General features: G+C 35.0%; 1 protein-coding gene across 2 annotated transcripts in view; it reads left to right on the top strand.

Moving 5' to 3' along the window:
* EMB (embigin) overlaps positions 1 to 12,722 on the top strand; it is a 43,295-nt gene extending 30,573 nt beyond the window's left edge. For both annotated transcript variants that reach the window (XM_033111068.1, XM_033111067.1), the window contains exons 5-9: positions 5,222 to 5,349; positions 7,481 to 7,754; positions 8,523 to 8,556; positions 11,545 to 11,599; positions 12,173 to 12,722. In XM_033111068.1, the coding sequence (XP_032966959.1) occupies positions 5,222 to 5,349; positions 7,481 to 7,754; positions 8,523 to 8,556; positions 11,545 to 11,599; positions 12,173 to 12,190 (509 nt within the window). In that variant the 3' untranslated portion in view covers positions 12,191 to 12,722. The remainder of the gene's footprint in view (positions 1 to 5,221; positions 5,350 to 7,480; positions 7,755 to 8,522; positions 8,557 to 11,544; positions 11,600 to 12,172) is intronic.
* Positions 12,723 to 12,932: the final 210 nt, after the last annotated feature.

Genomic DNA, 12,932 nt, shown 5'->3' with positions numbered 1-12,932 from the left:
CTCATAGTAAAGACTAATCATTCAAGTTGGATGATTATCTTCCTGGAAAAACTCATATTCTGCGATAGATTACCGAACCACAAGCTTTGTAATGCTCTTTGAGAAGTGAGGTCAATTGCCATATTAACTATTTTGGGCTTTGCTTCACATCAGTTTCGCAGGGTACATGAGAAATCATGCTCTTCTTTTCCTGAAAATTGTGAACTCTGGCTAGCTATTCTGACAAAATATGGATACTGCCCCAAAGCCCCATAGCAGAATGGCCTACTTCATCATTGCCATGATTTAAGATTGTTAGCTCCTATATCTCTCCCATGTTCCCTCTACACTCAGACTCGTTTCCTTCATGTGGTTTTACAAATGTTCCTCTTGGTAAATATAATAAATCCTTGTGTTTACGCAATTTGGTCTCTGAAAAGGCAGAAACTATTATCATTCTTTGATTATTTCGATCATGTACATTTTCTCTTAACCTTCTCTCCTCCATTTGCCTAATTTAACTTAGTGAAGTATAGATACACCATATACAATTCCTTTCTTTATTCCTTTCCTTCCATTTCTTTTTTTTTCTTTTCCTTCTCTTTTTCTCTTTCTCCCTCCAACCCTGCTTAACATTATTGTAACTTTTAAGTATGTATAATATTGGGAAGATATTTATAAAATTAATAAATTGGGCTCTTCCAGATCTTTTTTAGTAAAATAATTCTTTGTAATTCATTGAAATTGAACGTTGTTTGGAGAAACAATTTTGTTTGATTACAATTTAAAGACGTTTGGCATCTGCAGAACAACTCATATTATAGTTATATGATTAGATCTGTAGGGCTTATAGAATGGTATATATTTTTTCCAATATCCTATTATACTCTTTCTCCATATAGGTTGCTTGTGGTTTTTCCGAAGGAGAAGGATTATCTTTCCTTAGCAGTACTATAACTGAGTGTGGATGAAAAGCCTGTTTTATCCTCTATTTTAAATTGAGCAAAAAGAAAAAAAAAAGTCTGCTATTGACTATATGAGTCAATTATAGTGCATGAGCCTGAGTTCTTAGAACAATTCATCAGCAAAGTTCCTGCTTTTGCCTTTGTGGAAGCTGGTTGATTTATTACTACAAGATTGTAAAAGGGCCTCCACGTAACTGATTAATACGATGCAAAGAAACCTGCTGACTGTGTGTTTGGCTATTGATGCCAGTAACAGAGGAGATAGCAAAAGTCACACTGGAAGCTTGCGACTGAGCAATGTGTGGGTGAATACTTTTCATCCAAGAAAGACAAGTGATAGTCTACAGTATTTCTCGGTAGTGAGTCAAATATTCTGAGGTAGTTGCTAAAAACTACACTATTCATCAATGTTAAAATATCTTAGCAGAAATGTGGTTAGTAAAGCACAAGTAATAGGACATAGGACTTTTGGGAAATCATGGTGAGATTTTGATAGTAACAAGTCTATGAAATCTGTTTTGGCCCAGCCATCTGTCTTCATTGGGAGGTACCTAAGGAGTCAAAGTATGGAAGTGCAACATCATAGAATCAGTTGGAACTTCAGCTTCAAACCCAGGTGTTGAAGTTAGCTGTCTTTGACCATATGGAAGAATATTTTCTTTAATTTGAAAACACATAAATATTCTTGAACCAAAAATGACACAGGTTGATTTTTTTCTAGTCCCTGGATATGCAGATAGAAAGCTCCAATCTTACCTACAAAGGACTTTCACTTTCATTGGGTAGATCCTAGACACTTTCCTAGACACTAGTCTGAATCAGCAATTTCACCATCTTCAAATATGGATTCTTCCAGTCCCAAGACTCTCACGTGTCCTGCTTTATCCAAAGTTCCAAAAGGTCAACAGGACACATTATAATGTTGTATCACTGTCCTTCTAGTCATAAATACTTCCAAACATAAGCAGCAGCCCAGAACCAACGATGACCTCTGGAGCAGTTCAAACAAATTGATCTTCCCTGAACATAGTGCATTTTATAATTTATCAGCCATATAAAGCATAGCAGAGCAGTGGTTCATGTCATCTTGGCCATTAATCTAGGAGATAGTAAAAAAAAAAAAAGCAACCCAAAAACAAAATGAAAAAAAGAAAACAGAAGAGATGAAAGGAAAATAGAATTGGGTTTTATTTCCCTCTGGCATCACTGTCACTGTCAGCTATCTGCAGTCTATACCCTGATCTTAACATTTAACTGAGATGCTTTAATAGCATAGATATGTGTCCCCCACCCAAACCTCAAAAAATAGCCATGATTTTCTTGAAAAGTCCCTTTCAGGGAGCAGTTATGCTTTTCAAGTCTGTGCCTCCTAGAGGCTTACTGAGAAACAGTGTGTCTGTCTTCTGCCATGTTTTCCCCCAAATGTTGCTTTTCATCCACTTTTGATTCTTAGTCTGTTTGAATAAATTTCAAAATTTGGACATATTTCAACACATATTTTCCAGCTAACACATGACCTAATTTATTTCCAGAAAGAAGTATGCTGAGATTGAGATGTAGGGTTGGTATCTGGGAGATCAGCAAAATGAGAAAACAGAAACTGTGCCCTTGACTAGTGCCCAACACTACAAGTTTCAAAGTCTGCCTCCAAAGCAGTGTTTGTTTTACGGTGAGCCTAGCCTGGCTCTAGAAGTAACTGCATCACAGCTGCATTATTAAAGAGCAGTGCCAAGTATGTTCATATTGTACCTCTCCAAGTGGTACGCCGGTGTGGCTCTGCTCCATCTGAGGTTTAGAAGGAACCTTGTAGTTTTGGAAAAGAATTCCTATTTTAGCCAAGCTCAGTCTCTGCTGATTCTGCAGGTCTTTAATTGAGGCCTCTCCTAAAGTGTGGTTGATCTTTCCAAGTGGGCCTTTATCTTTCAGGTACTTCTATGTTCTCATACTTCATATAATAATAAAACTATACCCAACATATACTTCACTTAATAATAAAACTACGCCAGGTGTTGGGTGTATCAGAATGAAATGTGATTAGAAAGCGATATTGAGCTGGTCTTATTTCTTCTCTGTTTCACCTGGACAGCTGGCCTAGTCATTCTTGCATATGATGATAATCCACCTAATAAAACTGGCTAACGACCACTATGGAGAAAGACCACGTGCGTTACAAATGGCTCAGTTAAAAAAAGCAGTATCATTACATGATCACAACGAAAATTTGAACTTTGTGATGTTTACTCTGCACCAAGCACGTTATGTATTATGTTCTTGTATTTAGTTCTTTACAGCAACACTGTAGGATGGGTATAACCTGCCTTTGTCCTCAGTATCAGTAACACTGAAGCTATAATTCTAATCCAAATATTTCTTGGACCCAAATCTTATCTTTGTTACATCATTGTCACACTGTGCTGTCTCTTTCAAACACATATGATCTGGCCTTTGAAATAGACACATATTAACTACATGTCCCTTAATGTCCCTCAGCCTAATGGTGACCAATAGAAGGTGGGACACTAATAGCCTCTCAAAAGGAGCGCTCAGAACACCTCTGGCAAAGTGAGCTCACCAGTTTCTTCTGGCTGGATGACTTCAGTCAAGCTTGTCCCTTGTACTCATCTCTCTCTTCCCTCAGGAGCACCCTCGTGGTACCTTACCAGGTTTTCATAAACTATTAGTGGGGTGATTATAAATGCTGCTTGGCAATTAACATCTTTGGTTGATGTAAAATTGTAGACCATTCAATTTTATCAAAACATGTTTTGATAAAGTTACGAAAAGTGTGAGAACCATTGACTTACAGATTGCTCTGTCATCTTATGATCCCTCGCAGCATTTATGCTTTCATGGGTGACATGCTTTCGTCTTACTTGCATCTCTTTATTATTAACAGTGCCTCACTCAACACTCTGTTGCTCCAAAGTCCTGATGACGGACAGGGTGATATGTGTAATTATATTTAAGTCTACTTTAAACAATAAGGAGAAAAGAAGACTCCCCACGCTCATCATTGTAATAATCACCTAAGGACAGAACCCATAAAGAAATATTCTCCAACTCTATTTTTTCCCCTTCTCTGGTAGTTATACAATTATTCTAGTTATTTAGCAATTCTAGTTATTACCAATTATTTCCCCCTTCCTCATCTTTAAATTCATATGTTCAGCAAATGCTTAGTTATCTTTGGGTAGTAGAAAGCCAAGAACATTTAGAAAATGCATTTAATCTAGAAACCTAGTTTTAGTAATAAAAATCGATCTTTTCATTCCCCAATCTGACCCTCTCAAAAATAAAATCTAAAAATAGGATAAGTGAATATCAAATAATATCTATAAAATTTGTCAACATAGTATTAAAAATTATTTCATACATCCTCCCTGTTGGCAAATAAAACAACAAAAAAATATGAAACCAAAAACCTGCTAAAGTTAGTAAAAGAAACGAAATCAACAAAAGTAATCTTTGTTGATCAATCTGTATCTTGAATGTAAAAGTAGATACATATGTCCTTTGAGTCAATCAGAAGAAACTGGTTTCACCATGGAAGCTTTTGGTTGGCTTTTTATTACTTTGCTTATGTTCTTTATGTTTTAATTTATTGACCAAATTAGTCACATCCTTAAAACTTAATTTTTCTAAATTCAGTGCTCATTTTAATTTTGTTACTAATGGTACCTACTTCAAACTTTCTAAATAAATTTATTGTAATGATTATTAATATGAGTTTTTACAAAACCACATGAAGGTTTTTTTATATCATTTTCTTTCCTGCTCTGTTTTCCTCCTCTTAATTTTTGTATATTCCCTACTCACGTTCCCACCTTCTCCAACTCTTTGATGGCTTTTCATAAATCTGTATTGACTAAAGAATTTATATCCTTAAAATATGTCTCCTCACTCAAATGCCATCTAAGGGCAAAAGTTTGGGAAAAAGAGTACTAAAGTAACTTAGTAGGTGGGAAGAAATAGTCCTAAAATGTAAATTATCTTATCCAAAGTATGTAACAGTTTATTACAATCCTTGTAATTGCTATTATATTAGTTTGAATAACAGAACATCATTTATCTATGTCTACATTACAGACAATTATATTGAGCTATCTACTACTATTACTGTTACTGCTATGCATCCTACTATAAATTGTATAGAACTAAACTAAAACTACGTAATATCATATGTTAATGAGAAACTGAAAGAAAATATTATCAACTTGAATACATCCTCCCCTATTCAGACTCCTTCATTAATATACATTTCTCCAAATTTTTCTTAGTCCCTGAACTTCATGGAAAAAACAAACCATTGATCACTTATGTGGGGGATTCAACTGTCTTGACATGTAAATGTGAAGAGTGTTTTCCTTTAAATTGGACCTGGTACAGTAGTAATGAGAGTGTACAGGTAAGATCATATTTGATTTGAAGAAAACAAAATTCATAAATAATAAGATTATAACAGACTCAGAATTCCTAGGACTATTTGTACTTCTGTTATTTTGTTCTTTAGTATGTCTTCATGAAGAACAGTAATAAATGAAGTTGTCATTTGATGATTTTAGCATATTATACATCTGAAGATACTCTTAATGTTTCATTAGCTGGTACTTTGTTTTTTAGATTTAGCAATTTATTTAAATTCTTTGAAAAGAAGTTACAATTCATTTTTAGTGGGTGAGTTTAGAAATAACCCCAACAAAAAAAGATTCTTTTTTTCCTACAGTTGCATGAAAGTAACTGGAAAAAAAGTTTTTTGCTTCTGCCTCTGGAAACATTTTGATAGGATGCAATACAATGGCACCATTTGAGAGAAGAATGAAAATTTGGTAATTTAAACTTAGGTCTTATGTTCTCTTAGTAAGTGTCATTGGCCTCTTTTGGCCTTCCAGAGACTTAAGGAACGCCAAATACTTAAAATTCCTATTAAGGATTTAATAACTATTTAAAGAGCTGATATTAAGAAAAACATGAGTATTCAAGAATTCATTTCCGGCTCTCTGTCCTCCTCCCAAACAGCCTCTAATAGCAGGGAAATTTAGGAAATTGCCCTTTCGGGGAAACCTTTCTATTGCCCTGGTGCTAATCATCATTGTAATTAAAGTCCCGTAAAGGCAAGCTGTAATTCTAAAAGGAACGGGGATGAGACGGTGTACATCTCACAATGAAATATTAAATTACTTCTTAGACAAAATTGATGCTATCATAGACTGTTGAAGGAAACAGACGAAGGACTTAAAAGGGAGAGTGACTGATTCTGTGATTGTTTTCAAAGAAGTAGCTCAAAATCATTTAGGAGTAGACTTAAACCATTAATATTTCTGCTTATCTTCTTATTGATTAGGAAAGGGGATAATTTTGTGTATGTAAATATTCTTTAAAACACATTAATTTGGAGAAATATATCAACTGTAGCATTTGAAATAATTTATTTATGCATATGTGATACTAGAGAAAAAATAGCCTAAATCTAATTTATATTAAACTTTTTAGAATGTAGTCTGTGCTTCTCTCCATTTGCTACCAATTTTCTCATACTTTCGCCTTAAGCATGGGTAATATTAGGAAGTGAGAAAAGTGCAGGGAAGGGAGTGCAGGTCAAAACTTCAGGTCAAGGGTTTTTTCAAAATGTAGATCAACCATCTGCATCAGAATCACCGGGGATGCCTATTAACCATGCAGTACTTCAATTGATCAGCTCTTGAGTTAGAAAGGGTACATTTGTAATAGGCATTATTCATTATCAGATAACCTCTGAGAATATTTGTATGCAGATTAGCATTTATTGAGCATTGCAGTTGAGTGATAGAACAGTGAAGGCAACAAATGGCCTGAGAATAAAATTTAATTTAAATGGATTAAATAAATAAGCCTCCAAATAGCTTAGTATGGTTCCTGAGAACCACACTGAATAAATCTCAGAAGCCCGCTTGCCTGAGAGAGAGAGAAATTCAGATATGAGAAGACAGAAGGTGGGCAGACGACCACATACACGAGGCTCACTGGGGATTTCTGCCGTTCCTTTGACATCAGCTTCAAAGGCCTGAAGATTTCATCTTCCGTTCCAGTCAAAGAAACTTGCAATGTCAGGATTTAGTGATCTTCCTTTATAAGAGTGATCAGATTTAATAGCGTCATTAATTTAATAGTTGATTTAATGTAGGCCTGTGCTTGTGAACAAGGAAGTTCTTGAACAGCTAATAAGGAATTATGAAACACAGATGGCTGGACTTTTTTTGTATGTTTAATTCTCATATAATATTTATCCACAATGACCTACATGCTGTAGTTTCAAACGTTCAGTGTTAAGTACTGAAAGCAAAGTACACTTTTCCTCTGTTTACTACCTCTGGGAGATCAAACTCTTGTAAGACTTGAGCTCTGTTATGTATAAGGCTTCACAAATTTTAATATGCCTTTTCCTGGTAAGCAGTTTTCTTGGCACTAACTTTTTTACAGCTTTCACTCAAAACTGTAGCTCATTTATGACATACATCTTTTATGCGATATGACAGGATTTTCATGTCTCCTTATATTAGGTTCCTCTTGATGTTCAAATGAAGGATAAGTACGTGATCAGTGGAAAACATAATGAAACAAGGCTGAAGATAATGCATCTTTCAGAGGAAGATCAGGGCTCTTACTGGTGCCATGCGATATTCCAGTTAGGCGAGAGTGAAGATCATGTTGAACTGGTTGTGCTGAGTTATTTGGTGCCCCTCAAACCATTTCTTGCAATTGCTGCTGAGGTTGTTCTTTTAGTGACTATTATTCTGCTTTGTGAAATGTACTTCCAGAAGAAGAAGCAGCCAGGTATCATTTGTTTTTTTAGATAACATTCTCATGTTATGATTCTACATTACAGGGACTTTAGAGTTGTGGGGGAAAATCTAGTCTTTGTTATTTGGAGTGGTATTTATGTTAATTTCAATGGTTACAGTGAGCTATGAGTTTCTATGGATGGTCTTTCTATTTCAACTTACTAAACTAGATCTCCCCTCCCCTCTTCTTCTGTGTTACTGGTACTGATACACCAATTAATATATGCTTTGTACTAGAATATGGGAAAATTCTGTTACAGCTTAATATAAAAGATTTTAAAGGCAAACAGTTATTATTTCACTTTGATAACTCATTCAAAAAATATTTTATAAAACATTCTGGAGTTCTCGTAAAAGAGACATTGTCCTGTCAGTTTCCTGTTTTTATATTAATAGCTTGTACCTGATGGATTATGGGTTGAGAAACCAATGGTTCCCTTAGGAAAACTTATCTTAAATTCTGTATTCTCTTCTGACTTTGGTTACTTATAACTTAAGTAATTTTGTAACCATTAAGTCAATCCTGTTTGTGAAAATTCCAGGCACTAGACTATGCTTGATTGAAATTGTAGGTAAGGTCTGGAGAGCAGGAGAAGATGTGATGGAGGTGCAGCTGTCTAATGTAGCACGTCTCTCTTTCCTTCCAAAAAGGGGAAACATCACAGTGAATTCTTAACTCGGGGAAAGTTGAACCGAACATATATGCTCTGTAAGAATCATAAACCAATCTTAATATTTATATTCTTCTTTTGTTACACAGATGATGGGAAAGAGTTTGAACAAATTGAACAGCTGTAAGTATTAGTTTCTACAAATTAATTTTCATTTGAGTAAAATACAGATAAAAATAAAATAGAATAAAATGTTTACATTTAGGGAAAATAATCATGAGAGTATATTATGTGTTATTTTCTGTACATGTCCATATTGTGGTGAAAGCATCCGGAGTTTGCCTGCCCGCGTGGGAGTCTCCCACCATCACGTACTACTTTTACTTCTCTGTGCTTCAGTTTTCTCAAAAAATGGGATAGTACGTATGACATAAGGCTTTTGGATTAAATGATATTATATATGCAAAAATGCTTAGCATGGGCTTTGATGCACAGAAGGTGTTCAGTACCATAAGGAAGTATAATTTGTGTAAAGCACTGATTCTTAACCCTGGCTATATTTTTGATCACTTAGGATGCTCCTTAAAAATACAGTTACTCAGACCTTAGTGGATCTCTGGGTTAGAACCTCTGGGATTGGTGCGTGGCCATCTGTATTTCTTCAAAATGTCTATCACTGATTCTGATTCTGTGTTATGTTGAAAATCACTGGCCCAGAATTCGTTTTAGTCATTATTTTTGAAAGCACACAAATTGTGTCACTAGTTCTCTTATAGCTCCCGCCCCACCTTTGTTTAGAGTTGAGCACGAGGAGGGCTGGGAAGGAAATTACCAGGGATGCAATTTGTTTTGGTGAAGCTGGGAGATGCTAGTTCTTTCAAACTAGAGAACAGAGTGTGGAGTCCAGTGGTGGAGGTGGCCAAGACTGGGATTAATATCTGAGTAACATTTACTTTATACCCGGGAGTTTGCACGTACTCCCCTTCATCGTTTTCATCCACCCTTCGGGGCAACCATCTGTTCTCTGTATCTATGAATCTGTTTCTGTTTTGTTTGTTCATTTGTTTTGTTTTATTTTGTGTGTGTTTTTTTCAGATTCCCATATAAATGAAATAATTTGGTATTTGTCTTTTTCTGTCTGACTTATTTTATTTAACATAATATCCATAAATAAGCCACGGGATATAATGTGTAGCATAGGGAAAATAGTCAGCAATATAACTTTGTATGATGACAGATGGTTACTAGGCTTATTGTGGTGATCACATTGTAAGGTATACAAATGTTGAATCACTATGTTGTACACCTGAGACTAATATAACATTCTATGTCAGTGATACTTCAGAAAAACAAATATCTGAATAACAGAGCCAAGGGTTGGGGACCAGGAACATAAGGACAGATGAAAGCAGCCAAGAGAAAACTAGGAAATTGGAGGCCTGAGCAAAACTGCTCCAACGAAACATGGCAATTAAGTTTATCTTTATCCTCCAACAGGAGCTGTGAAGTGTGAGTGCTATAGCCACGGTTAAAAAGCAGGACTGGGGTGCACAGGTGTCATTTAGATGTTTGTAGACATTATTCAAAATAATTAGTTTACTCAGTTCACATATGGCGGGTAAAATAAATCAACACAATAGGAGCTTCCACAGGAGTTCCATAACCCCAGATAGGAAAAACACAGTGCTGTCTCAGAATCACAGACTATCACAGTTGCACCTCTTTCTGGACAGCTTGGACACCTTATTTATATTGATTTGAATTTTTTATCTGTCTGGTTCCCATGTATGGAGTCCTTATAAAATACGTGACAGTCATTCCAATAGTTGAAACAATGACAGCCTTGCCTGATTCTCCTATTCTCCCAGCTTCGCCTCCCCAGTGTTTCCAACCATTTTCTTGCTGTCACATTTGGTTGGGAGTTGGTCTGGTCTCAGTGCACCCTGGCTTGTTAAAAACACACTCTGAAAGGATGGTGCCAGAACAATATGGAGCAGACTGTCAATTCTTAATAATTTAATTTTCATTTATGTAGCTTACTTTATTTTAAAAATATATTTTTAAAATATTTTTTTCTAGAATACCTTAGGAGCAATGTCAAACAGATTCAATCTCTAGTATAATGAATTAACTTTTTTATTTTTGGAAAATTTGGATATTGTACATCATTTTCTCCATCCTATACTACTCTGCAGAGATCACTGAGAGTGTTTCAGTTTTCTCATCTTTAATTATTCAGCAATATTTTTAGATTTCATACAAGTATCAAGGGTATTTGAATGCATTTACACAAACCTTTTACCTATGCTACTTTAGATTTGTTAGTTAGGAGATGAATTTTTCTTGACAGAGAATAAATGCAATTTATTAATATAGTTTATATATAATGTTTATATATGTGTTTAGATATCAGCAATTCACAGTTTCTTGGTGAAAATGATTCTTACAAATAGTATTAAATGTATAACATCAAAACAAGCTACTCACTTCAAATTGTTCAACAAGAAGCTCACTCATGATCTCATCCACTCAAATATATAATCCATAAAATCTCACCTACCTGCCCTCCTCCCCCAAATTTTGACTTAACTGATAGTTGAATAGGTGGTTGAATTTATCCTCTGGTGATAATAGCTTAATGGGCTTAAGCTGCCCCTAACCTAGAAGGTCATTAGTTATATACCCTTATTATGTAGTTTAGTCACTCTTGTCTTAAGAATCTGAAGGCCAGCTTTGTATTTTTGCTTTGATGCATATTAGGTAGATAAAAACCATGTTTAGCCTCTAATTCAATGTAATAACATGTCAAATTACAGCACTTGTTATCTAGCATACTGGCTGAGATCCTGATTGGTTATTGTCTTGCATGTGTCAAAACAACACACAAGTACAGCCATATACCCAAACCCCCACACATGCTTAGGGAGAAGCAACTGGGGTAACAGTTCCTCTCCAAGCAATGGCACGCGCACACACACACACACCCACACACACACAATAAAAAATGAAAAATAAATAAATCAACATTATGAGTAAAACATTTTTAGAAAGAGTGAATTCTGTCTAGGTTGCCTTTTCACATTAACCCGAGAGCCATGATGTAGATGGTATACTGACTTAATTTTATGCAATGTAAACATCTAGTTATTTTCCTTTTTATTTTCCATACAGGAAATCAGACGACAGCAATGGTATAGAAAATAATGCCTCCAGGCACAGAAAAAATGTAAGTTACTTCCAAATGTTATTCCAAATAAACAGTGAAGTCCAATATACATAGGCTGTCTATCAATCCAGCTACTTTTTTTGTTTCATAAAAGACCTAGTCCATCATTATGTACTTGAATATGCTTGTTTACAATATTACAGGAGAAAACATATACTTATACAAAAATAAATGTCATCTTTTTTCCACCAGAAAACAGGTAGCAACCAATCTACAAGTAAATCTATTGCACTGCCTATGTATTTTTTTTCTTTTGTCACCACGGGTTAGTTTCTTTTATAACTTTTCATGTGGTCTTACTATTCCCTTCTCTCAATTTTTCTGGATTCACCTATTTTATTCTCATATATTCCCATGTATTTGGTCCATATTGGCTTATTTTCTTTACTGATTAGAATCAACATTTTCATAGTTCATCGGCATATTTTTCCTGAGTATTTAGAATAAGGTTGGTTTTAACAGTAGTTTGGATCACCCCTTCTCAGCAATTTTTGCTTTGCTAAATTGATCATAAGTCATTACAGAATAACCAGGAGATGCTAATTATGTTTCACGATGTTTCATTTAACTCAGGAATCTGTGGGCCAATGAATGAGAAGCATCATGTCCAGAGTCATGGGAAGATGGACAAAGAGTTTCTATTTCTGCTTTGTTATGCTTCCTATTAAGAACATCTGCGTTTTTATTTTTAGAAGAAGAAAAAGTTGATGCAACATGCTCAGCAGTAGCTTTGTAAATAATATATGCTATCTCAGATCTAAAGATGTTATGTTCATTTTGTAATTACTTTACACGAAAGCAAGGTAAACTGTATTAAATATGTTCTGTGGGCTATAACCCAGGATAATTAATTTCATCCTGGTCCTCAAGAGGCACACAGAACAGACACCAGCAAAACCAGTTAATAGTTCATAGAGCTAATGTCGCTCAAGACCTGTTTATAACCAAAGAATTCATGAAAAAGGAAGTCTTTGCTATTTATCTTTAAAAGTTTTTTTTTCCCAAGCATGCTTACTATATATAGAAGTATTTGTAATAATTTTCATGTGAAGTTCATTCTTCTGTCATATTGAAAAAAATGTGTGGCTTTACTAGGAAATGAACACTTGCTTTCTGCCTTTGATATCGATGGTCAGTCTCTACAATCTCCACAAGAAAAACATAGTTTTCCGTTTTCCTGCAAAAAGTACTGGCTTAAGGAAATAAAACCATGCAACTTGCCTCATAGCTCCATCACCACAAAAGCAAATTTCCCAATCTTTATTCCACTCATCTCCACTGCTTTCCCATATATCAGTCTAAAGTGATTCTTAGTCTTTTATGTAGAGTATGG

This window comes from Rhinolophus ferrumequinum, chromosome 7 (assembly GCF_004115265.2).
Source record: "Rhinolophus ferrumequinum isolate MPI-CBG mRhiFer1 chromosome 7, mRhiFer1_v1.p, whole genome shotgun sequence".
Taxonomy (NCBI): domain Eukaryota; kingdom Metazoa; phylum Chordata; class Mammalia; order Chiroptera; family Rhinolophidae; genus Rhinolophus; species Rhinolophus ferrumequinum.
The sequence above is the reverse complement of the archived record's forward strand: the minus strand, read 5'-3'. Positions and strand labels throughout refer to the sequence as shown.